The 24,236-nt window shown below is 42.3% G+C and overlaps 1 protein-coding gene and 1 long non-coding RNA gene across 2 annotated transcripts in view; one reads left to right on the top strand and one right to left on the bottom strand.

Annotated features, from left to right (window-relative positions):
- Window positions 1-24,236, top strand: part of LOC117282904 — a 168,425-nt gene that overhangs the window by 50,406 nt on the left and 93,783 nt on the right. The window contains exon 2 of the long non-coding RNA XR_004513814.1: window positions 4,931-5,047. This is a non-coding gene — a long non-coding RNA (uncharacterized LOC117282904). The remainder of the gene's footprint in view (window positions 1-4,930; window positions 5,048-24,236) is intronic.
- LOC111871836 (cytoglobin-2-like) overlaps window positions 1-24,236 on the bottom strand; it is a 126,990-nt gene that overhangs the window by 28,379 nt on the left and 74,375 nt on the right. Inside the window, exons 2-3 of the mRNA XM_023865205.2 lie at window positions 19,648-19,752; window positions 11,839-11,959 (exon numbers count right to left, since the gene is read on the bottom strand). Of these exons, the coding sequence (XP_023720973.1) occupies window positions 11,839-11,959; window positions 19,648-19,752 (226 nt within the window). The remainder of the gene's footprint in view (window positions 1-11,838; window positions 11,960-19,647; window positions 19,753-24,236) is intronic.

The raw sequence follows: 24,236 nt of genomic DNA on the forward strand, positions 1-24,236 counted from the left end.
TTTATATATTTATATATATGGGGCTGATTTCTCACTTCATGTCCATTTCACAGACGGTAGGAATCCCTAGACGAGTGATCAGCCTGTCGCAAGGCCTCTACCTAAACACAGGAAAACACAAACACACAATAATCGCATACACACACCAAACATCCATGCCTTTTGTGGGATTCTAACCCACGATCCCGGCTTCCCAACAAGCGAAAATAGTACATGCCTTAGACCGCTCCGTTACCGTGACCAGCTATATATATTTTAATATAGGATAATATTTTTAACATTAAATTGTCCCACAAAATATTGCCCACTTTTCTCCAACAACGAATTATATTACATATATAGAATCTTTTCTCCGGTCATATCTCTGTAATATCAAACTCTTGAGTGCCTCCAAGTTTTACAGAGCTGAGAATAGAGCTAGGAACTTCTACTGATTCGCATTACCGACATCTGTTAAACATCGCCATTTCAGTCATTACATACATACACATACGCTTTGAACTGTTCTTCTGTCCCGCTATTCATTCAGACGTTACTATTTGAGTTAATTTCATTGGAAATTCAAACCTCACCACTCGTAAATTGAATTTGGCGATAGCTGTAAAGTGATGCAGTGGACTAAACGTTCGCCCTAACCGATTTACACGCTGAACGCTCAACAATTGGGGATGTGCAACTGTTATGACGTCAGAATTTGTATGGTTCTGTTCGCGCTTGCGCAGAAGTGTGAATTCTGTAGCTAACGGATGTCCACGTGTGCTCTACGGTAAATATCACTTTGGTGTTTATGTAATAGGAACTTGCAAGGAAATTTTAAGAAAAAAGGAGATAATAAAAACATGAAGGAAAGGAACAGAAGGTAAACGACGTAAAAGAAGAAATAGTTGGGTAAAAAAAAGGTAAAAACAAGGGAAGGTGTCCCTGTAACAGGCCGTGGAGGCACATAGGGTTGTGAGAGGTTGAGGCTCCCATGTTTTCTAGACAATCGGCTCACGGATGGCGGTGAGGTTGGCAGCCTTATGCGCCGGCGCCCTTTACTCCCAGGAAGATTTTTGGTACTCATTTCTGTTAGAGGCTGAGTCGGCCCCAAGGCCATAGTGCAGCAGGAAGTTAAGTAAACTGAAAAAATTCACCTCATCGGCACTCGAAACCGCGACCTTCCGGCTTGTAGCATAGTTCCTCAGCCAACTACCCTACCGCGTGCTCCGTGAAAAAGGAGAATGTGAAATAAAACGAAACAAGATGCCAGATTTAGTTCATAACTTCTACATTCTTCAAGTATAATTAGAATAATCAAGTCAAGGAGGTTAATATGAGCAGGGCATGTAGCACGAATAGGGGAGAAGAGGGTGTTGGTGGGAAAGCCAGAAGGAAAGAAACCACTGGAAAGGCCAAGATGTAGGTAGGTGGACAATATTAAAATTGATCTGAGAGAGGTAGGATGGGATGGGATGGATTGGATTGATCTGGCTCAGGATATGGACCGCTGGAGGGCTCTTGTTAACACGGTAATGAACCTGCGGGTTCCATAAAATGCTGGGAAGTTCTTGAGTAGCTGCAGAATTTGTGGTTTCTCAAGAAGGGCTCAGCTCCATGAGTGAGTGGTATCAGTAACTGTGAAGAGTTGTAACGCCATGCAGGTAGGTTACTAGCGTTTCGAAAGAACCAGTTCCCTCCATCTTCAGGATTTAAAAATGACGGACGAAGCGTGTTTCTCCGAAACGTAGGTAACTGTGAAGTAACATAACTTCAGTGGCAGTGCCATAGCTCAGGTGGTTAGTCGCTGGCTTCTAACTGCGGCGGCCCAAGTTCGAGCCCACACCAGATCATATGGGATTTGTGGTGGACTGAGGTTCACTGGGGCAGATTTTCTCCGAGTACTGCGGTATCTCCTACCAGTTCTCATTCCACTGACTCCTCCACACTCTAATATATCATCCAGAGCTGGTACAATAGGCCAGTTTATGGCCGACGTACCGATTGGACTCAGTCTCAACCCACCCAAGAAACTATCACAACGTAACGTCTCGGAAGACAATGCTCTTCCTAAGAATTAGAAATGTAAACGTTATTACCTTGATGCTTCTAATGTTCGCAGTTGGGATAGCTCAGTCGATATAGCGACGGGCTGGACAGTAGGCGTTCATTTCCCGGTATGCGCAAGAATTTCTCTTCTCCACCTCGTCCAGATCGGTTCTGGGTCGGGGCGATCTATCCGGGAGTAAAGTGGACGGAGCATGAACCACTCACATCCATCTAGTGCCGAGGTTAAGAATGGTGGAGCTATACCTCCATTAACCCACATGTCTTCATGGAATAATATTTGATTAATTAAGCAGAGGGACATATTTGATCTACTGTTCAGCAAGTCATCATATCCTGAGGGATGTGGACATATGGGGGAGTGGACCTCGGCACTAGTTTGAGGTGAGAGGTCAGCGCCACTCCCTGGTCGCTCTATTCCCGAGTAAGGAGCCCCAGGATACTCATTGGATAAGGGGCTGGGTGGGCCCCAGTGTCGGTCTTGATGACATGGAGAAGAGAAAATCCTTAGCCCTAAGGGGACTCGAACTCTGACCCCTCCTTCGTCTAGCCCGTAGCCAGTCGCTATGCCGACTGCGCTATCCCGCCTCCCACTCATTACATCCTGACAGTTATTATTGCTAGTGGGGTGGGACTAAGTCCCTTGTACTGCGGCCACTTCTGGCCTAATGTACCAGCCCCAGATGATAGGTGAGGGTGATTGTGGAGCAGTTGGTGGAATGAAGATTGGCAGGGGAAACCGAAGTACTTCGAGAAAACCTGCCCCAGCGCCACTTTGTCCACCACAAATCCCACTTGACCAGACCCCGGATCGAACCCGGGCCGTCGCGGTGGGAAGCCAGCGACTAGCCGCTTGAGGTATGGCGCGGCCTGAATTGCCATTTAACTCCGTGCTAACTTCGGTACTGTTTCGTTATGTCTAGCGATGGGCTGACCCTAATATCCTTAGAGAAACAGAGCGAGGGGCCCTATGAAATATTGCCTCGGAATTATTTCTAATTCGCACCGAGGCGGAGAGTGAATTCTGTGACTGTAGCGGGAGATGTACCTGTCAGGAATTCCTTGCACAAGAAAATTTATCTGGATACCTAATGTAAGAGTGTTGCCCCTTGATTGACACTTCTGCAGACGCAACCTCAGTGTCTAGACCTACTTGGAGGTGTAGGGAGTGTAGCTGATATCACGTTCGCGTCAAGAAATAACATGGCTGTAAGCTGAGGTGTCTCCTAGGTTGAGTGTAACAGGAAGTCTCAAAAGCAATTGCAGTAAATCTCTGCGACTGTAGTAAGCCAGTCACGTATCGGGGTACCAAGGTCTTGATAAACAGACAAATTCGAGTCATACTAAAAGAACTACCTTCTCCCTGTTCTTTTCCTCTTTCTCTCATTCTTCTTGGCTTCCTTCTTACCCTCCTCATCTTCCTTGTTTTCCTTCTTTTTTAAGTTTCGTCTCTCTCTCCGTCATTTCTTCAACTTCTACTCAGCTTCAGGTCAGTAGTGTAAAAAAAAGCAAACTTTCACGTGTATGAGTGGCTATAGTGTTGTTTATTGAACTCATACTTGTCCGTGACTGTACTTATAACTGTTTCACTAATTCACACACTGTGCAGTTCACTAGAGCACACAATTAAGTCTTCTCAGTCTGCTGTGTCTTCACTAGTCGTTGCCTGATAACGGCTTCCAACGGCGGACGTTCCCCTTCTCTGGGTTCCATAACTCTCTCCGTGCCTCCGCTACCAGTTTCTCACGGTAACAGCGCCCAACAACTGAACGTCAGAAGTTGTCTAACTTAATCACTAACTCAAGTCTACTGACTCTCACTAACTTTCCTGCTTATAACTTCTCGGCTAGAAACAGTTTAACAGTCAGTCAGTATTGAAAGGGTTAAATACAGATAGCTATCGATAAATTCCACGCTATTTCTTGTTTCTTAGTTTTCCTTCTCCCCATTTCAGTTGATTGCGTATGTGTCCTAGTGAATAGAATGATTGACGTCATACATTTTGAATGAAGAGCACTGACTTGCTCAACTGTATACACAGATACATGGCTGACGGTGGGGTATTGATGTTACGTACAGAAGCTGTTTATTCCTGCTATATATCTGATATCATTGTACCTGCAAGTTGTATATAGTTCTGGAAAAGTCATTGTTAATGCTAGCGAGTTGTACTAAAACACAACATTGCTACTACTGGAAGAAAGTTAACGCTAAAGCCTCGTAAACATTTGCAGTGCATGATGAATTTTCAGTGATGTCTATCGCTGCATACGTAAAGTTCTGCATATGAAATAATAGTGATGAAAAAAGTAAAGTTTTTTCAAATTTCTAATACTAACTAAATAACAAACAAAATCCCTGGAGCAGCGTCCTCCTTAAGAAGTTAATTTTTACATAGAAGCTCAAAATATTCCAAGGAATTTTATGGAATCCAATGATTAATCACAGTATCCACAAATGGCAGCCATTTATATCTATCACGACCCAGATTAATCCACTCAAGAACGAAGCATCCAATATTTTAAGATCCATTTAAATATTAGCCTTCTATCTAGGTTTAGTTCTTGCTATTTGCTTCTTTTCTCCATATCAGAGTTAAGACAGTGTCGCTATACATCATAAAAGCGAAGCAGTACACAATATCACTATGTTCAAATAATGGTATTTAATATAGAGGTTAAGTTCAGACCCATGTGTATTGATTCCTGTAATTAGATAAAAATATTTGGTTGTGGACTTGATTACACGCGAGAATTTCAAGGATTTACGACGCTGAAATTGCATGTGGAGATAATTACTTACTGATTACAAAGCCAATTAATTCCGTAGTATAATTACATAGCCTGTTACACTGAGAATATTTACGACAATTAATAATTTATTACAGCGACAAACCTGCAAATCGCCGCTGATTACTGTCTACAGTGAGGCTGCAAAAATGTTGGTTGACATTGCTGAACTGAGGTGGGCTAATTGCGAGGGCTTCTGAACCAACAGGACCGAGGTATGTTAAACTCGAGCGTTGTAGAAACCTCAGATTTAGATTAATATGCAACTACAGCGTGGCGCAAAATTAGGTATAACCATTTAGAACTCAGTGTTTGTTATATATACTGCCTGCTTTAATATTTAAGTACTGTCAAGTGACGGAGTGTGACTACAGACGGGTTTTGAATTGATGATGGGATTTACTGGACTCTTTGATACGTCGCGTGACTACACCTTACAGTTCACTATCTCACACATACAAAGTAGTATCCACAGACACGTCTTCACTACCTGTGACTCTGTAGCGGCTTCCAACGGCTGACTTTCCTCTTCCTCTGAGTTTCTAACTATCCCCGGCCTCAGCTGCCAACTCGCAACTACTGAACCTCAGCAGTTCTCTAACTCATCACTCACCATCCAACTGAATCATCTCAAATGATTGAACTCATTCCTCACTGACCTGCTTATAACGTCTCTGCACGGACCGCACAGAAAACACCGTTCCTCTGTTGCTGTTTACTGGTTGTTGCACAGTAACGGACATCGTTGCCTCGCAACGGGTCTACATGCCAGAAGACTCTGAATTTTTTCCGCATTTATGAATTTCATATGATTTTAAAGATAAACTGCTCTTATTTCTGTATACAGACATTGATATTTCTAATGTAGACGCAGCGGCTTTTCTGTGTGGTGGAAACAGATTTTTAAATATCAAACACTATCTCCACATAGAATTATCCTTCCTAAGACGCTAATGGTCCCTCGTTTGCTGAAGAAATTATCCGCTGGCTTGGCTTACTTTTTGACACTGACGATGCTTACAGTACATTCCTCCTGAATGTCGATAAACTGCCCGACTACACGGTGTCACATCCTGTCGTAAAATTTCAGCGTATTTCTATGCATATCAGGGACATTAAAATACGCGCATGAGTACATAAAGCTTTGTAATTTATCACACTCGAGAATACGGTCTTCTGAGATGTGACGCCGTAGATTGTGGTAAATATTTGCCAACGCAGGTCCGTGCCATAGATGAGGCGTTTAGTTTCCGGCTTTATACCTCGGCGGTTCGACTTCCATCACGAATCAGGTCATTTGGGTAGAAAACGATAAATGGATACATAGACTGTCTTCTGAAAGGACACGGACTATATAGAAAACGACGCGCCCAACAATTATTGTAATGTTGCGTGTATTTGTTGTTACCGAGCCGTTAAATACTGACTTACGGGAGGGGTTCATGAAGCAAGCCGATGAGACGGGCTCATTGGTTCAATCATTCAAAAGTTGTTAGGGATACACGTACAGGCAGACAGACTGAAAAATTATGTCATGAGCCTGATCTTGTTTTTTGTTTTGTTTTGTTTTTTTCAAAATAAGCGAAGTACGCTAAGATTAATAATATGGAGGAAATAATAGGAGGAAAAAATTAGTTATGGGAGAACATTTGTTTACTCATATCCATGTTTCCGACACTCTTTTCCTTGAATATGAACGCAGAGGTTCTGCCGAAACGTCGGTACCTATCTACAAAACTACACAGAGGACCGTGATATTAATATTCACTGTTTCGAAGACCTTAACCCTTCTTCTCGCTTTATAGTATATAGTGAGGCACTGTACTACAAGTCGGTAAGTCTCGGGTTCGATTCCCGATGTCATTGGACTTTTTTCAGTTGACCTAATCCTTCCAGCCGCACTATGGCCCAAGGATCGACTCAGACTCTGACAGAAATGAGTACCAGGAATATTCTTTGGTGTGAAGGGCGGCTGGCGAGTAAGTCTGATCTCACCGCCATCTGCGAGAAAAATGTGGGAGCCTCTACGTCTCACAATCTTATGGGGCTCCACGACCTCTTACAGGGATAGACTTGCCTTTTTTTAGTGGCATACGAGTATTCCAGTCCCAAGGCCCAAGGATCGACTCAGACTCTGACAGAAATGAGTACCAGGAATATTCTTTGGTGTGAAGGGCGGCTGGCGAGTAAGTCTGATCTCACCGCCATCTGCGAGAAAAATGTGGGAGCCTCTACGTCTCACAATCTTATGGGGCTCCACGACCTCTTACAGGGATAGACTTGCCTTTTTTTAGTGGCATACGAGTATTCCAGTCGGGTTACAAATTGTCAGACCTCAATGTTATTTGCTTGAAGGGTCTGAATATGTAGTGAGAAACGAAGACTTATATTTGAAGCGCGAAGTATGATAACACATTGCTTGAAGGGTTAAATGTCTTTAGCATGATATATGACAGCTGGGACGGAGTGCGTGTATCTCTAGTATGTGGTAATATTAGCTAGCCGGATTGTGTTGTGCTGTGGATGTTGGTGCTTCCGGGCAGAGCTTTGATATGAGTGGCTTGTACCAGTACAGTTTAACTGGAAACCTTGCTACAGGCTCGTAAGGAGGTTGATCTACACGTAAATGAAGGGAAAACTAAGGAAGTAATGCGTTGATGCAATCAGAATTCTGCAGATAATAATATAAAGTAACAAGATTATTTGAAATTGTGATAAGGTTAAGATATTTTGAGACGACACTAAGAAATCAAATTTTTTTTTTAATTCACTTAGTGGTGGGTGGAGTCCAACTGGGTACACTCGGCACGGCGGCCACTGATTGGCCTATTATAGCCTGCCCCGGGTGATTATGATGATGGAGAATTTGGTTGAATTAAGATTGGCATGGGAAACCGAAGTACCCGGAGAAAACCCGCCCCAGCGCCACTTTATCCACCACGAATCTCACTTGACCAGACCCCGGGATCGAACCCGGGCCGCCGTGGTGGGAAGTCAGCGACTAACGCCTTGAGCTATTGCGCGGCCTCTAACAAATCAAAATTTCATTACTAAAGAAATGAAGAGGACATTTTAGGTTCGGGTAATTCAGTACTATTCAGTTTAGAATTTTATTTTGTCTTCCCGTCTGGTGTTCGAAATTATAAAGATAAAAAACAGTAGAAAAATATAATTTGACCACTTCCTGTCTTTAATGTAACTTTCAAATATTCCGTAATTTTTAAGAATATTAAAATTAAAATTAAACTGCCACATGTTTCGGTCATACTTGACCATCCTCAAGCAACTGTTCACTTGTTGAAATTACTACACTGTATTATTTCTTAAGTTAATACATTCAAATTTTATTCCATCGTTAACTCATTAAAACACATTTGCTTTAGAACATCACCCTTATCTTCACTTGCGCTACTTCTTCTTGCAGCGTCCGTGTTCTCTGTGATATATTTTCATTTCATGCATCCTGTCGTGTTATAATATACAACTTCTTTATTAAAACCGTCACAACACAACAAATATCAAGGTCAGTGCCTAGTTTAGCTCTGCTACATGTTTCGGCTATTAAGAGCCATCATCAGGCAAATACATGGCCAACATATATACACCACTGAACTGCAGTATTAATAAAAGTGCATACAATAATATTAATTATTTATTATTAAGTATTTTAATGTAATTGCAAGTACATAGAAAATTAATACGAGTATTAGAGACTTCAGAAGTAGTCCTATATCAGAGTGATTCGTTTTATTGTCACCAGAAGGGAATACTGTCGCCTATAGGCGTAAATATAGATGGTGTTTGGATTGGTAATTGGATTTATTGAATTCTTACAGAACGCTATCGCTAATTGACACATTCTGCAGTTCACTACAGCACGCACTGAGACTTTTCAGCCTGCTGTGCCTTCACCAGTCGTTGTCTGGTAAAGACTTCCAACGCCATAGCTTTATTAGCTTCCGTGTTCACGTCCTTCCTGGCTAGCGACTGTCTCACAACTGACTCCCAGGCTGGCCGTCATCTCCCACCAATCTCCTACTCTTCTGATTGACTGAACTCTCAAGCAATACTGGGGTCTTCTTATATGTACTAGGCACGGACCGCGTAGAAAACACATCTCCTTAGTTTTGTAGTTCAATTGTTGCTTGGGAGCATTTTTTTTCGAACATCAGTAACGGCTGCCGCATATTTGATTATTGCACTGTCGTTTCCTAGCAACTGGTCTATATACTATAATATATATCCAGAGCTTTGTTGTTATTTTCTCATATTTACTTATAATCTTAGCATGAATATTATAACACAATATCTTGAGTATCTTACGAGTCTTTCCTTAAAGAGTTATTGACTTTGCAGGTCACTACAAAATCAGTGTTAAAGCAGTGTTGGAGTTACAGATCTTTCGTTCAGACGTGGAGCTGTGTCAGACTTATGTGATTTATTATCAAACAACAAACGCCGTGGTTTTAGTCAGCAAGCGAACTATACCGACAGAGCGACCGCCACTAGTCAGCGAAGTTAGTGCCGACTTTAGCGGATAGAGGGTGTCGCGTGGCCAGCGCAACGAATCCGCACGGCCGTTAATTTCGGTTTTCTAGACCGCAGCCGCTATTTCCTTGAAATAGCTGCTAAATTATCATCACGAGGCTGAGTGGACCCCGTTCCAGACCCACTGCTTCTCAGAAAATCTGGTAGCACCGGGAATCGAACTCGGATACCAGGAGAAGAAATGAATCCGATAGATTTCCATGATTTTGTTTCCATTTTTCCCTTTACTTATTATAAACTAAGCGTGGAAATCATAAACTAGACTCGCACACAGCTCTTTTGTGTCGCTGTGAAGGGGTACGCGAATGAACAGGTGAATAGAAAATTAGTATTAGTAAAGTTTTGGAGTTCCCAAAACTTTTGTTCAGGCCTTCAAGCGAAGTTCTTCCATCATCTCTCGCTCTTTTAACGTACTTCTGCCTGATGGCGTTTCCACCAGTGCACACCTCATAGACTCGTAACAAAAAAAGCAGAGATAGTAATGCAAATGGCAGTTGTCTGTTCCCTCTGCTATTCTTCGTGCACAGACACATAACAAAATTTCATTAACCGCTGAATAGAGCTCGGACGGTATAAAGCAACTGGAACATATTTCATGGTAACACGTGGGTTTCCAAATTGAGTGGACTTCATAAGGTAGCTTGCAAAATGGAACTGGGTCAACCTCATTCCCATCGCAGAACTGAAAAGCTCTAACAGACAGATGTTACGTTTGGGCGGTTTGACCTTGTCGCAATATTGACTATCGAGTAAGTTTTGTTATTTCGGGTTTGAACCTCGGCCGAAATGTCGATTAACTTGATGGAAATGGGTCTTCATGGTTTTCTCAGCCATTCAGGCAAATATCGCGATAAAAACTTAAATTGCAAATCTTAATTTCCAGAACATGCGATCCACTCCCTGAGTCTGTCGGACAAAAAAGGCTATTATGAATTATTTTCGTGTAAAAATTAGTGTATTTTCGAACTGGTTACAGATACAAACATGAAATAACATGACAACAACAAGGAAACCTGTTAAATTTTCAATGGCAAACATATTAGCCGCGAATGGAGCTAAGCCACAGGCCGCAAACCAACAAACCAACAAATCCACCAGGCAAACACGTATATAGCAGTTGTTCAAGAACACCCAAATAAAACATTTGGTTAACCCACACAGCCTAGAATCCGAGGAAACTGCATAAGAAAAGCAGAATGGCGTTACAGAGAGCAGTAGGTTCCTTGATCACAACAACCTGTACACCTGATGATGGCCGGTTAGGCCGAAACATGTAGTGACCATACAGAGAGAGACCGATGAGAGAATATTAACCGACGTTGCACATAGACGACAAAAAAGTGGAACGCAAAATCAGATCTACGCGGTGCAAAAGGATGCTGCAAATTAATATTAAGTGCGAAGGCTTGGTTAGGATAAACAGGACCCATTCTTTGGCTCCCTAGATCCCCAGACCTCACTCCATGCGATTTATATATTAATGAGCAGGTATACCTACGACGTCACAATCCCTTCGAGAGCGAATTTCAAATGGCGTAGCTAACGTCGATGAGTCACAGTCTTGACGTACACGGGAAGAATTCGAATATCGCTTTGACGTTTGCAGAATACCTAACGCAGCAGAGAACATTTCTAGATTAACTTTATGAGTTTCCATGCTCTTTTCAAGTTGTTTCATGCTTGTGTCTGTAACCTTTCAGAAAATTCACTATTCTCATCAACCAAATTATTTATAATAGCCCCATCTATGTTAATTCTACCTACTGACTGTAGCCGTGGAGACCGAGGAACCACGTACCTCCGAAACGTCGGCAGTACTGCCTATATTCAGACTATGCAAAGATTCAAGATATGTGAAAATCTAACGTTACCTTATTAATATGTTTGTTAGGATATGATCGAGTATATGTTCAGTAACGAGAAATTTATTTTGTCATATCATACTCGAAATCTGGCCCTAATGACGTATGTAGAGCAAGCAGAACAAGTGACGTTCTCGCTGCGTTTTTAGCACAGAACAATCTTTGCTTCCTGTCGCAGTGTCTTAAACAGAGGTCCTGCCATGTACCGTCGATCAAATTCCACACCGGAAATTAACGTTCTTTGTCAAGTCACTCGTTTAAAGAGCTTACTATACAGAAGCAACGTAACTGTGTCACGCTTGTGGTTCTGACAACGATACCGATATTCAGGGGCAAGCGGTAGCGTAATTGGTTGAGGCACTATGCTACAAGCCGGAAAATCACCATCAAGGCACTTAACCATAGATAAGTAAAACAAATGTATTGAAAAAAAAATAAAATAAATTTATAACATGGTAAGATTTACAATGCATATTGTGTACCATTTTATGGGATGAGCCATCTCTATACGGTTCTCAGTAGCGTTGGTTCCGCAGACCATATTGATACTATCCGTGGTTCAGTAGAGTGTTTACATCAGAAAGATTTCTACTCACGTCTACGTATTTCTGTTTGGCCCCGTACGTGTAGTGCTTTTTGCCGAGTTCCTGCAGCAGCGCTTCCAATTTCTCAGGTTCGTGAAGTCTGGCCACAGCTTTCTGCACGAATGCCATTACCCTGAAACCAAGGAGCCAGTTACTGTCCCAACGTTTGTCGCAGCGTTAGCAAGACACACAGCATAGTACAGGCTGAACTGTTATACCTGGCCTCCGTTCTGCGCATAAGCTGAATCCAAGGGAAATAGTTGATGCTGTCTCGTGGGAGGGAGGGATGACAAACTGTAAGACATGACATATAATAAGCCACACACTACCTACAATCTTTATCTCAGTGGACTCCACCATATCTACTGCGCATTCTGTTGGGAACGGTCAGGTCTGAAAAGGCGGACAGTGCATCAGTTTCGTTTCGGGCGCCAGAGAAGTGACATGGGAAGGAGAGAAAGTTGAGTGTGTCACACAATACTGTATAGTATCAGTGTTTCTCGCCCTTATCAACAGAACGCACATTCTATTTGGGCTCTTCCACTAACCGAGGAAGGAATATAAGGCGTGAATTGGTTGTCTGTCTTTCTGTCTTTCTTTCTATACAGCCCTTTGGAACTTTGCGGTTTTTCAGTTTCTTAACCCTATAAATAGTTGGTAGGACTCTTTGGGCAGGGAATCAGCCCGTGGAAAGACAACAACCTACACAAAGAACAAGATCGCACACAGACATCCATGCCTCGAGTGGGATTCGAACCCAAGATCCCAGTGTTGGAGCAGGTGGAAATGGTTCATGCCTAAAGGTGGGAATACACGAGCGCGCCGCTGCTGTAATGCAACATAGATCGAACGGGATTCGCGACTTATTCGTTCGTGTGTACGTGACTTTGAACACGCGCAGCGCACGCCTCAAATGCCGCGCAGCGATCCGGTTCCTGTCGGTTTTTCTGACGAACACAAAGGGTGCCGCAGTGTGGTCGGGTTCGGTTGCCATTTGTTTCGTGAAGCGCGCACGCCTCAAACATGGAGTGGTCAGAAGAAGATTTTGGGGCTCATACAAATCATTCCCTGTACTGTGGAATCCCGGAGAAAATGATTATTATAAAAAGAACAAAAAAAGTGACGCTTCCTCGTCTTCCATGGTCGTGTGGACGGCGAAGACAGAATGGAACTGAGGTGCTCGCGGCTTGCGCGCCCCATTCAGATGGTTCGTTGCGTGCGCGTCGCTTGTTCGAGGTGCACCAAATCACTCCGCGCATCACTTGTAATGCCGCGTTACTGCCGCGGCGCGCTCGTGTATTCCCACCTTTAGACGTCGCGGACACTGCGATCGGCTGTACGGGTTAATATCGGACCTCAGTTACATTTTATTACATTTATTTCCCTTCTACAACGCGGATACAACCCCTGCTCCACTATATCATCACATATTTCACCTTACGCGCAACTCAGAAGCCAGGTCTAAAAACATGGATTGAAAAGTCCATCTACTTTATAAGGAGCCGGGGTGGCGTAGTCTGTATGGTGAAAGGCTACGGACTGGACGACTGAGAGGTCGGAGTTCGAGTCCCGGTAGTTTCAAGAATTTTCTCTTCTCCAAATCGTCCATACCGGCTCTGGGGCCCACCCAACCTCCTATCCAATTGGTAGCGAGAGCTTTTCTCCCGCGGTAGAGAGGCCGGAGTGTGAAGCTGACCACTCACCTCCAGCTAGTGCCGAGGTCAAGAAAACATGGAAATAAGGCGCATGTCAGAAATGTGGTGACTTTACCTTAGGTAGAGAAGGGGGAGCTATTGGCGCCAACATCCCCACCACGCATGAAATTTCTTTATGTTGTTACAGTATGGCTGTCCTCTAAACTCATGGACACATTTCAACGCGCTCTTTTGCTCTTTATTCTGCTCTTGAATTTGAGTAGATCTCTCCTAATAAAAATGACATATACGAAAAAAAAATGTAAAATAACTGTTCTCCGGGTCTCAGAATACAACATAAATGTATAACATGAGAATTTCAGGCAACGGTTTTAACGTCTATCCACATAAAACTGTGAAGAGAAGTGTCACTATTATTATACTGCAATGGCGCACGCGGTGTGTTGGTACGCCTGACACTCTTATTATATCTCTCTGCTTTATGGAGTCATGTTTGTGCAGAAAGTACCATTCTTAAATGCGTTTTATTTACAACTCCTCCATTTCCATCTTTCATATTTCATATGTCATTTTTAGTTTCTGCAACACCCATACACAACGCTGAAAAGAAGAATTTTATACAAGCGATAATATTTTTGACTTGTATGTGGGAGGTCAGCCCCACAATGGCTCTGGGGTCTACTCAGCCTGTAACAGAAATGAGTACCAAGAATCTTCATGGAAGTGCATGAGGCTGAGAGCCTCACCGCCATCTATGTAACGATTGTCTAAAGAAAATGTGGGAGCCTCGTCGTCTCACAAACGTATGGGCTTTCACGGCCTGATACAGGGATGTTCTTTTATGTGGGAGGTTTTTTCTTTTCTGTGGAGCTACAGCCCCAATTTGGGCCTAGGCCTACCTCCATGAAACTCTCCGTTTCACTTCGGTTTACTAGATCTTACACATATGGTAGGAGTCCTTGGGCGAGTGATCAGCTCGTCGCAAGGCCTCTACCTGTAGACAAACACAGAAAAACGCACACAAACATCCATGCCCTGAGTGGCATTCGAACCCACGATCCCGGCTTCCGAGCGAGCGAAGACAGTGCATGCCTTAGACCGCTCGGCTACAGTGACCGGCTATGTGGGAGGTTACCTTATCGAATATAGACAGGAACATCGACTGTCCTGTTATTTTCGATGGTTTTTCTCAAGTTCCTATAGGTAAATTCAGTGACAAATCGTTAATTTTGTTCACTATCGCTTCTTATATCATATGAAATTTATTTTACACAGTAATTCTCTCATCGGCCACTCTAAAGTCTGATAGGAGTCGTTAAATAAACTAATTACAAAAGAACTCCGTGGCCTGTAGTCCGCAAGCGAACTATACCGACAACCTCTGTGGTATAGTAATCAGAGTTCCTGCCTATAGATCCAGAGGTCCCGGGTTCAATTCCCGGCTCTATCAGATTTTATGAGAAGTAGTGGCTCTGTAACGGGGTCCACCCAGGCTCGTGAGGATAATTGAGGAGCTATTTCAAGGAAACAGCGGCTCCGGTCTAGGAAACCGAGATTAAGGACCGTGGGTGCCGAGTGCCGAGGTCAAGAATGTTGGAGCTATTCCCCCATATGTCCTCACGGCATAGCTATTAAATAACTTAAAACAGGGACAAATTTACCTTACCGAAATTTCTGCCAAACGGAGTCTACTTTCTTACGAAATGAAGCAGCGTAAGCCATGACTTAAGGTTCGGCCACAAAGAGCGTTACGTACGCGACGCACGCTACGTACGCTATGTTCCCTATGTTAGCTGCGTCGCAGAGTGTACACAGCGTACGTAGCGTACGTAGCGAACATAGCGTAGCGCGATATCTGGCCGAACCTTTAACGAAGGATGTTTGTAACGATTAAACGAAACGAGCTGTTAAAGGATCCGAGACAGGGAACAATTTTAACAATGTAAGAAGTGAAGCTAGCAGACATTTTAGGAACAGAGCGAGAGAGAGGAGGGGGGGATATCTGAAAGACAAAATTAATGAGCTTGCAACACAAAGCAAGACTAAGGACGTTAGAGACTTGTATAGAGGCATAAATGAACATAAGAAGGTTTAACTACCTGAAACTATCTTGATCAAGGATGGCAAAAATAATCTACTTGCAGATTCCCACATTGTGAGTACTTGTAACAATTATTTCTTTCCTACATTGTATATACACTTACATAGATTTGGTCAAGTTGAGCAGATAGAAATACACGCAACTGAGCCGTTAGTACGTGAGCCTAATCCTAATGTAGAGCTGTCAATGTAACAGGCCGTGGAAGCCCATAGGGTTGTAAGACGGCGAGGTTCCCACATTTTCTAGAGAATCGGCTCACAGATGACGGTGAGGCTGTCAGCCTTACGCGTCGGTCGCCCTATACCCTCAGGAAGATTCCTGGTACTCATTTCTGTTAGAGGCTGATTCGACCCCAGGGCATGATGCGGCTGGAAGGAATAGGTTAATTGAAAAAATTCTACTTCATCGGGAATGAAATCCGCGACCTTCCGGCTTGTAGCATAGGTCTGAATTAACAAATTCCGGGAGAACTGATTCAAACATTGAAATATATTCAGAGATCCACAACTCTATTAACTGTATTTTGAATATGATTGAATTGTGTGATCAGTGGAAGGAATCCATTATTGTGCCTATTTACAGGAAGGGCGATAAAATTGACTGCTGTGATTATCGAGGCATATAATTTTTATCAGCTTCATATAACATTTTATCCTTCTCTTAAGTTCAAGTCCACAAAAGGTAAATGTAATATTTCCCTATGCTTATTTAATTAAGCACCACGCCGTGAAGACGTAAGTGTGGAGATATAGCTCCAGAATTCTTGACATCGGAAGTAGATGGTGGTGAGTGGTTAGCTTCACGGCCCGTCCGCTTTACCCCCACTGAAAGATGATAGGAAGCTGGGTGAACTTCAGAAACTCTCTGGACTGCGTGGAGAAGAGGAAAATCTTGCCCGTAGCGAGAATCTAACTCTGAGCCCTCGGTCGTCCAGCCCGTAGCCAGTTGCTATACCGACTGAGCTATCGCGGTTCACAGTGAAGTCCATTTGTAGACGAAATTAATTGGGCATTCAGAATGGGTTTCGAACTAAGGAATCAAGAATTGATCAGGTATTTTACATTCATCATATATCGCGGAAATATTAGGTAAAGAAAAACAAAAAACAAAAACAAACTCCGTGGTTTTAGTCCGCAAGCGAACTATACCGACCGAGCGACCACTTAAATGTTTGTACCTATCTACTACACTACACGGCGTCATATTCCAAAAGAATATAATTTTGAATTTTATCTTTATTCAAGTGTTTGCCTTTTTTATGGCCGAACAAAAACACCTTACTGAGAATATGAACAGATTAAATTCAGGAAACGACATCTGAATGCTGTGTATTGCATCATGAAGTGCAGCTGAATAATTTAAATTGTAATTAATTGTAAGTACAGTTTAAATTAAACTGTCAAGTTAAATGAGAGTGGTGAGTGACCATTGTGGTTAAAAATTCGCTGTCCACTCCAAATTGTAACTAGTTTCCCCAAATTATGTTTAATTTAAATGAATTCTCACATGATGTGACATGTCTGCCTCCTGTTGCATGCGAGCGAACAGACGAATATGGCCTAACAATTTTCCGATACACTTGTTTTGAAATGATACTATTGAAATGGGGATAGCGAATGATAGACATTAGTAGAATTCCATTTGAACATTTATTGCCGACTTTAATTAATTATAACTTCTATTAACGTCCATATGAAACAGTTGTTTCCAAAAGGGGGTGGGGCGCACCACCCTCATGGATCAGGAGGAAGTTGCAGGGGAGGATGAGGCAAAGACAAAATTACAACTTCTGGTGTCAAATTCAGCTTAACTCATTTTAGCTATATTCATTATCTCTTCCGGAATTGTCAGAATTGTTAATTCAGATATTAAGCGAGAATTGCAGTAATAAGTAAATAAAGTAAAATAATTAGTAAAAAAATAATAATAAGATTTAAAGATTTTTTTGCCGTTATTAATCACCAAACAAAGAACATCGTGCAACATTTGTGTTCTAATACTATGGACTTTAATTCACTGTTTTGTTGTGGCACTGATAATGATGTAGTTTATCGTAAACATACGTGTAATATAAATGACATTGCATAAGATTACTTTTGGATCTGCTCATGGAGCTGAGCCCTTCTTGAGGAGCCGTCAATTCTGCAGCACACACAAAGTCTCCTCAGTCCTCAGTCCTCAGTAGTCGTTGCTTGGTAACGGCTTCCAACGGCGGATGTTTCCTTTCTTCTGGGTTCCCGAACCGCCCCCGGCCTCAGCTACCAACTTCTCACTTATCACAATCGGAACTCTCAACTGACTCAACCACAACTTAGAATGGCTGTTTACCGCCATTGGTTCGCCTTGGCCAAAGACCCTTGAGGATCACGACCAGATATTTTTGCATTTCAACCATTTCAGTTGCCGTTATTTGGCAATGGGTCTGCATGTCACAAACTTGATAGAATAGCAATATTAAATAAGCGGCGCTGCTACCTACAGGTACACTGTGTAATTATTTCGACAAGAAATTGTTTTTAATAATTTACAGTTGAAATGTCGACCGCCTGTATGCTAGATTTACTTAAGAACGTGTTAAGTGTATGCAAAATTTTAATTCTTCTGTTAATAAAACAATTGTAAAGCTGGCAAACTTGTCGAGGTGAATTGTCGAAATGACGTCATGTGTTTCTGTCCGTATTACGTAGTGCACAGACATGGCCGCCTCTTGCGGAAAGCAGAGGAACTGTGTGAACTGTAATTGAATTACCGTAATATTCCACGGGGTTTCAATGGGATAGAGAAACCAGCAGCGCATTCCTCTCACAGGAATTTTTCACTCTAGCCACAGAGAGATATTTACACTTGTTCATTAAATGCAAGTTCTTTGTTGCAATTTTTCTCAGTTACTTCCAACAATTATTAAACTGAGGAAGTTATTTTACATTTTTCGGCCGCTCCATAGCTCAAGCGGTTAGTCGCTGGCTTCCCACCGCCGCGACCCATGTTCGACCCCGGGTTTAGTCAAGTGGGATTTGTGGTGGACAAAGTGGCGCTAGGTTGGGTATTCTCTGCGTACTTCGGTTTCCCTTGCCAATCTTCATTCCACCAAATTCTCCATCATCATAATCACCAAGAGCAGGCTACAATAGGCCAATCAGTGGCCGCCGTGCCGAGTGGACCCAGTTGGACTCCACCCCCCACTAAGCGAATTAAAAAAAGTATTTTACGTTTTGGAATTATAGAACAATTATGAACCATGAATTAATAGATTTTTAAAGGAAGAACTAACAATTCACCATCCATGGAAGTCACACAATGGTGCTTAATACAAACCTCAGCCAGTTGCTCAGCCACTCAAGAATTTATCAATATTATATGGAACCCGAAACTTAATTACCGTGTTTACAGGAACCCTCAACTAGTCCCTATCATGAGCCAGATCAATCCAATCCATACCACCCAATCCTATCTCTCTAAAATCTGTTTTAACATTACGTCCAACCTACGCCTTGGCTTTCCCAGTGGTCTCCTTCCTTCAGGTTTCCCCAACAATATCCTATATGCATTCCTTATCTCCCCCATTCGTGCTATATGACCTGCCCAACTCATCCACATTGACTTTATCATTCTAATTATGCTTGGATGATAGTATAGGTTATGAAGCTCGTCATTATGCAGTTTTCTACAGCCGCCTGTCATTTCATCTCTCTTCGGTCCAAATATTCTCCTCAACACCCTGTTCTCAAACACCCTCAGGCCATGTTCCTCTTCTAATGTGACATACAAAGTTTCACATCCATACAGAACTACATACAATATTACAGAAAGTACGGAAATATATTACTGTGGCAATTATTAATTTATGATATGATGCAGTGTTTGCAAGCAGAGTTTTGTATATCAAAGAACATATGCACCATATATTCTACTCAGAATTTGCTTTATTTTCAACCCTGTAGAGAGAGAGAGAGAGAGAGAGAGAGAGTAAGTGTACGCTCATGAGAAAAGTGAGAGGAAATTTATTTTGGGGAGGGAGAAAAAGCTGGAACCTACTGAGAGTTTCTATCCCTTATATTAACTTACCTCAGCGCATGCGCTCTCAGCTGTTTGCTGTGTTTCAAATCTTCCAGTTCAATTCCATTGAATGGCATGAAAACTTGCTGGACGTCGGGATGAGTTTCGAACAGACTGCAAGGAAGAGAAACAAAAGCTGTATGTTAGTGTAAGAATAGGAAATCATCCTAGTTCGAATTTCTTTTTTATAAGTTGAACATACACTTCACCGATCACAGTGGCCGCGCGGTCTAAAGGTTCGGCCACACAGAGCGCTACGTACGCTATGTTCGCTATACGAACAGAAAAATATCTCCCTTTATTGCCAATGTAACTGGCCACACAGACTTCCGTACGCTACGTACGCTATGTTCCCTATGTTAGCTGCGTCGCAGAGTGTACACAGCGTACGTAGCGTACATAGCGAACATAGCGTAGCCGAACCTTAAGACAGTGTTTATGTTCTGTGTGTAGGTAGAGGCCTTGCGACGGACTGATCACTAGTCCAAGGAGTTTTACCGATTTCGAATCTGAATATAACGGCCAGGTTCCAGCACGAGATCTGCAGAACCATTGATAAATAAACGACTAAATATATAGGGCGACATGGACACTTTGGTACTACCAGTCAAGGGCGTAGGTAAGGCGTGTGTGATTTGGCAACGCATCAAGGGAGGCCGTATTGCAGTCGGGGAGCGAATAATTTGTAAATGTTGTTAACTTTCCAGGTGGTTCCCGTTTAATATCTATAGATATTTAATACGAATATCCATATATATTTGCCAAGTATTGCTGTAGTTGCATCATGTAAATTATTAACAGTAATCAAATTATACCGCCGGTCACGGTAGCCGAGCGGTCTAAGGCATGCACTGTCTTCGCTCGCTCGGAAGCCGGGATCGTGGGTTCGAATCCCACTCAGGGCATGGATGTTTGTGTGCGTTTTTCTGTGTTTGTCTACAGGTAGAGGCCTTGCGACGAGCTGATCACTCGCCCAAGGAGTCCTACCGAATGTGTAAGATCTAGTAAACCGAAGTGAGACGGAGAGTTTCATGGAGGTAAGGCTAGGCCCAAATTGGGGCTGTAGCGCCACAGAAGAATAAAAATCAAATTATACCACATTAGAGAATAAGGGAGAAATTAAAAGGGAAAGTACAACGTCCATTCCCCATATTTCATAAGTAGATACTGTATAACATTGAGCAAAACTCTAAAAATTATAACTTTAAAACAATTTTAGAGCACTTTTTTTTAATGTATGTTTATGAAGATGAATAATATGGGCCGAAACATGTAAAGTGGTAAAGAAAATTTCCGCATTAGCTGAGTCGGTATAGTGATGGGCAGGGGTTCAATTCCCAGCCGGAGAAAGAAATTTCTCTGTACTCCACAGGGTCCAGTCCGAATCTGCTGCCCACCCAGCCTCCTGTATGATGTGTACAAGGGGTCGTTTCCCAGGGGTAAAGCAACCGAAGCTTGAAGCTGACCACTCACCTCCATCTAGTGTCGAGGTCAAGAATGGTGAAGCTATACCTCCACTCCCTGATATGCCTCCATGTGCAGTGCTGCTTTACTTAAGCACAACGAAACTTTACCCTCAATTTTTAACTTTGCAACTATATCAAACTGAAATATTACGTATGAAAATTACCGGACAGTAAGGGAAATATATTAATAGGGCAATTATTTAATTATGATACGATGCAGCTTTTGCAGGCAGAATTTTGCATTTCAAAGAACAAATTCTCCATTTTATTCTACACAGAATTTTCTTTATTTGCAAACTTGCAGAGAGAGAGAGAGAGAGTAAGGGAAAGTGAAAAGTCACGAGAAAAATGAGAGGGAAATTAATTTGTGGACATAGAAAGATCATCGTTTTGTCAGAAGGTTCCCAGGCTTCACTCATTTGTCGTTCTGATAAGATTAGAATTAAAATTAAGATGTTAGGATAGTTAAGAATCTTGAGGCAGAGGACTTGAAATTTTGATATTCCGAATTAATATTGATGTATAATTTGAAAAAAAAATAATGGCTTTTAGAGAAATAGAACTTAATTTTGACGAATTTAACTCGGGAAGGCTGCATAAGAAGCGCGGAATAAGAACTTTGAATCTGGGGACCATACATGCCTGAAGGTTCATGCTTAAACGCACAACTTGTATGGGGGAATATTTTCCTTTTAATTTTTATTTTACAATCTGCTCAATATACATAAATAGAGTAATTAGTAAAAGGGATGGGTGTATGTAATACTGAAGCCGGTATCATCCTCCGATGATTCTCTGGTGCTTATCTAATGAGATCCTCTGGCCACATTCTATTTAGTCTTCTTTCTCTTGCTGGTTGGTTTAAGAGGTTTCTTATTGGTTGGTTGTTGTTTTGAGTGGTCCGGTTTTTGTGTTTCTTCGCGTGGGCTCTGATGACTTCTGTTACATATGCTATGCTTAGATCATTGTGTAAGGTAGCGTTTGATACGTACCAGGGAGCATTAACTAGTTATCATAGCGTTTAGAATTGGAACGTTTGGAGAATATTTGTATCGGAAGGTTCCCTGCGTCCCCATAATTCTATTCCGTAGGCCCAGACTTGTTTGATTATCGTTTTGTATAGGATTATTTTGTTTTCAAGAGATAGCTGTGATTTTTTTTGTCGATTAGCCAATTCATATTTCTGGTTTTGAGCTCTAGTTGTCTTCTCTTAGCTTTTATATGCGTTCTCCACGTTCGTTAAGGGGAGAAATGTCTTGTTCTCTAATTTTATGTACCTTCAGAGCCCTCTTGCGGCCCTTCAAGTAAATGTGCAACTTCAGAAGGTTATATGCTGTCAGAATCCCCCACCGTTTGTAAACAAGATTTCCCCCCCCCCTGCAGGGAGCTGTTTGCATAATCAACGTTAAAAAGTTTTTTTCTTTACGATTCTCCAAGAATATTTAAGTTTGAAAACAAAGTGTTCAGAAAATATTTGAACCGAGAGAGGTCTGAGTAACTTGCGTAATTTAAGATAGTACATGTGAATATGTTAGGAGCGGGATATCTCAGTCGGAACAAGCTGGACGTCCAGGGTTCAATTCCGGACAAGGGTAAGGAATTTTATATAATCCACACAGCCTACCCAGACTCATATCCGATATATTCGCCGGCGAAGTTTAATTTGACGAAACATCGGAAGATCCTCGTCTTTCCATTTGGTTTAGCACCTAAAGGCGAAATCACATACAACATTTTAAGTCGATATTCTGTAGGCCGTGCTAGTCTCCAAACCTAACTTCCTTCAGTTCACTTCCCTGGCAGTGCTGTTTAGCCTGTTTATATCATAAACTTTCTCTTATGCAAAGTGACGATAATGTTGTCTTAGGCAGGCCGCACACCTGCATACGTCAAGATATGAAACAGTCAGGACATGATGTCTGCGACATGACGCAAAGAAAGGGGCACATCTGAAACGAATGAGATTATGAAAACCGCCGCACACTGGTCTGAGTCATGATGCTGACATCAGCTTAATCCTGACGAATCACGAATGAAGCAACACTGCGTCTTTTGTCTCATGTCTGGATGCTTATCTTGACGCAGTTGGTATGCGGCCGCCATTATGCTTAATAAATTAAGCAACAAGTCATGAAGAATCACGTAGGAGTGGAGGTAGAGCCTCACCATTCTTAACCTCAGTATTAGATGGAAGTGAGTGGTCAGCTTCACACCCTGGCCGCTTTAGCCCCCACAATATCCATTAGGAGGGTGGATGGGACCAGGAGCCAGTTTGAACACTGTAGAGCAGATAAAAGTCTCTTTCCCCTCTCAGGAAACGAACCCCAGTCAGTAAAAATTTATGCTTAGCCCTTCTTGAGAATCTTCTAATTTTGCAGACACTCAAGAACTTCTCAGCATTTTTAGGAACGCAAAGGTTCATTACCGTGTTCACAAGAGCCCTCCACCACTTACTCTCCTGAGCCACATCGATCCAATCCATACCATCCTATTTCATCTCTCTAAGATCGGTTTTAATATTGTCCGCCCACCTATGTCTTGGTCTTCCCAGTGGTCTCCTTCCTTCCGGCTCTCCCACCAATATCCCATATGCATTCCTCATCTCCCCCATTCGTGCTACCTGCCCTGCCCACCTCATTCTCCTTGACTTTATCATTCTAATTATTATATTACTGTATTTACAATTATTCTTATATTCTGAATATATTAAATTGACCAGTAAAAGTAGTCTTAAAGTGTTTAAATGTAAATTTGTGAACAAATCTACTGACTTTCCCCGTTGGCAACAACTGCAGTGTTGTCCATGGTCTTAACATTGCATGATCCCATGTGTGTACCATTAACAGGTGTGATTGTCGGTCATATGGGACCGGAATTTATAGCATGCCACTTTAGTCCCTCATTTACGGTTTATTTCCAGTTTTTTTTAATTCGCTTAGTGGGGGGTGGAGTCAAACTGGGTCCACTCGGCACGGCGGCTACTGATTGGCCTATTATAGCCTGCCCCAGGTGATTATGATGATGGAGAATTTGGTGGAATGAAGATTGGTAAGGGAAACCGAAGTACTCGGAAAGAACCAGCCCCAGTTCTACTTTGTTCACCACAAATCTCATTTGACCAGACCCGGCATC

This window comes from Cryptotermes secundus, unplaced genomic scaffold (assembly GCF_002891405.2).
Source record: "Cryptotermes secundus unplaced genomic scaffold, Csec_1.0 scaffold1242, whole genome shotgun sequence".
NCBI lineage: Eukaryota > Metazoa > Arthropoda > Insecta > Blattodea > Kalotermitidae > Cryptotermes > Cryptotermes secundus.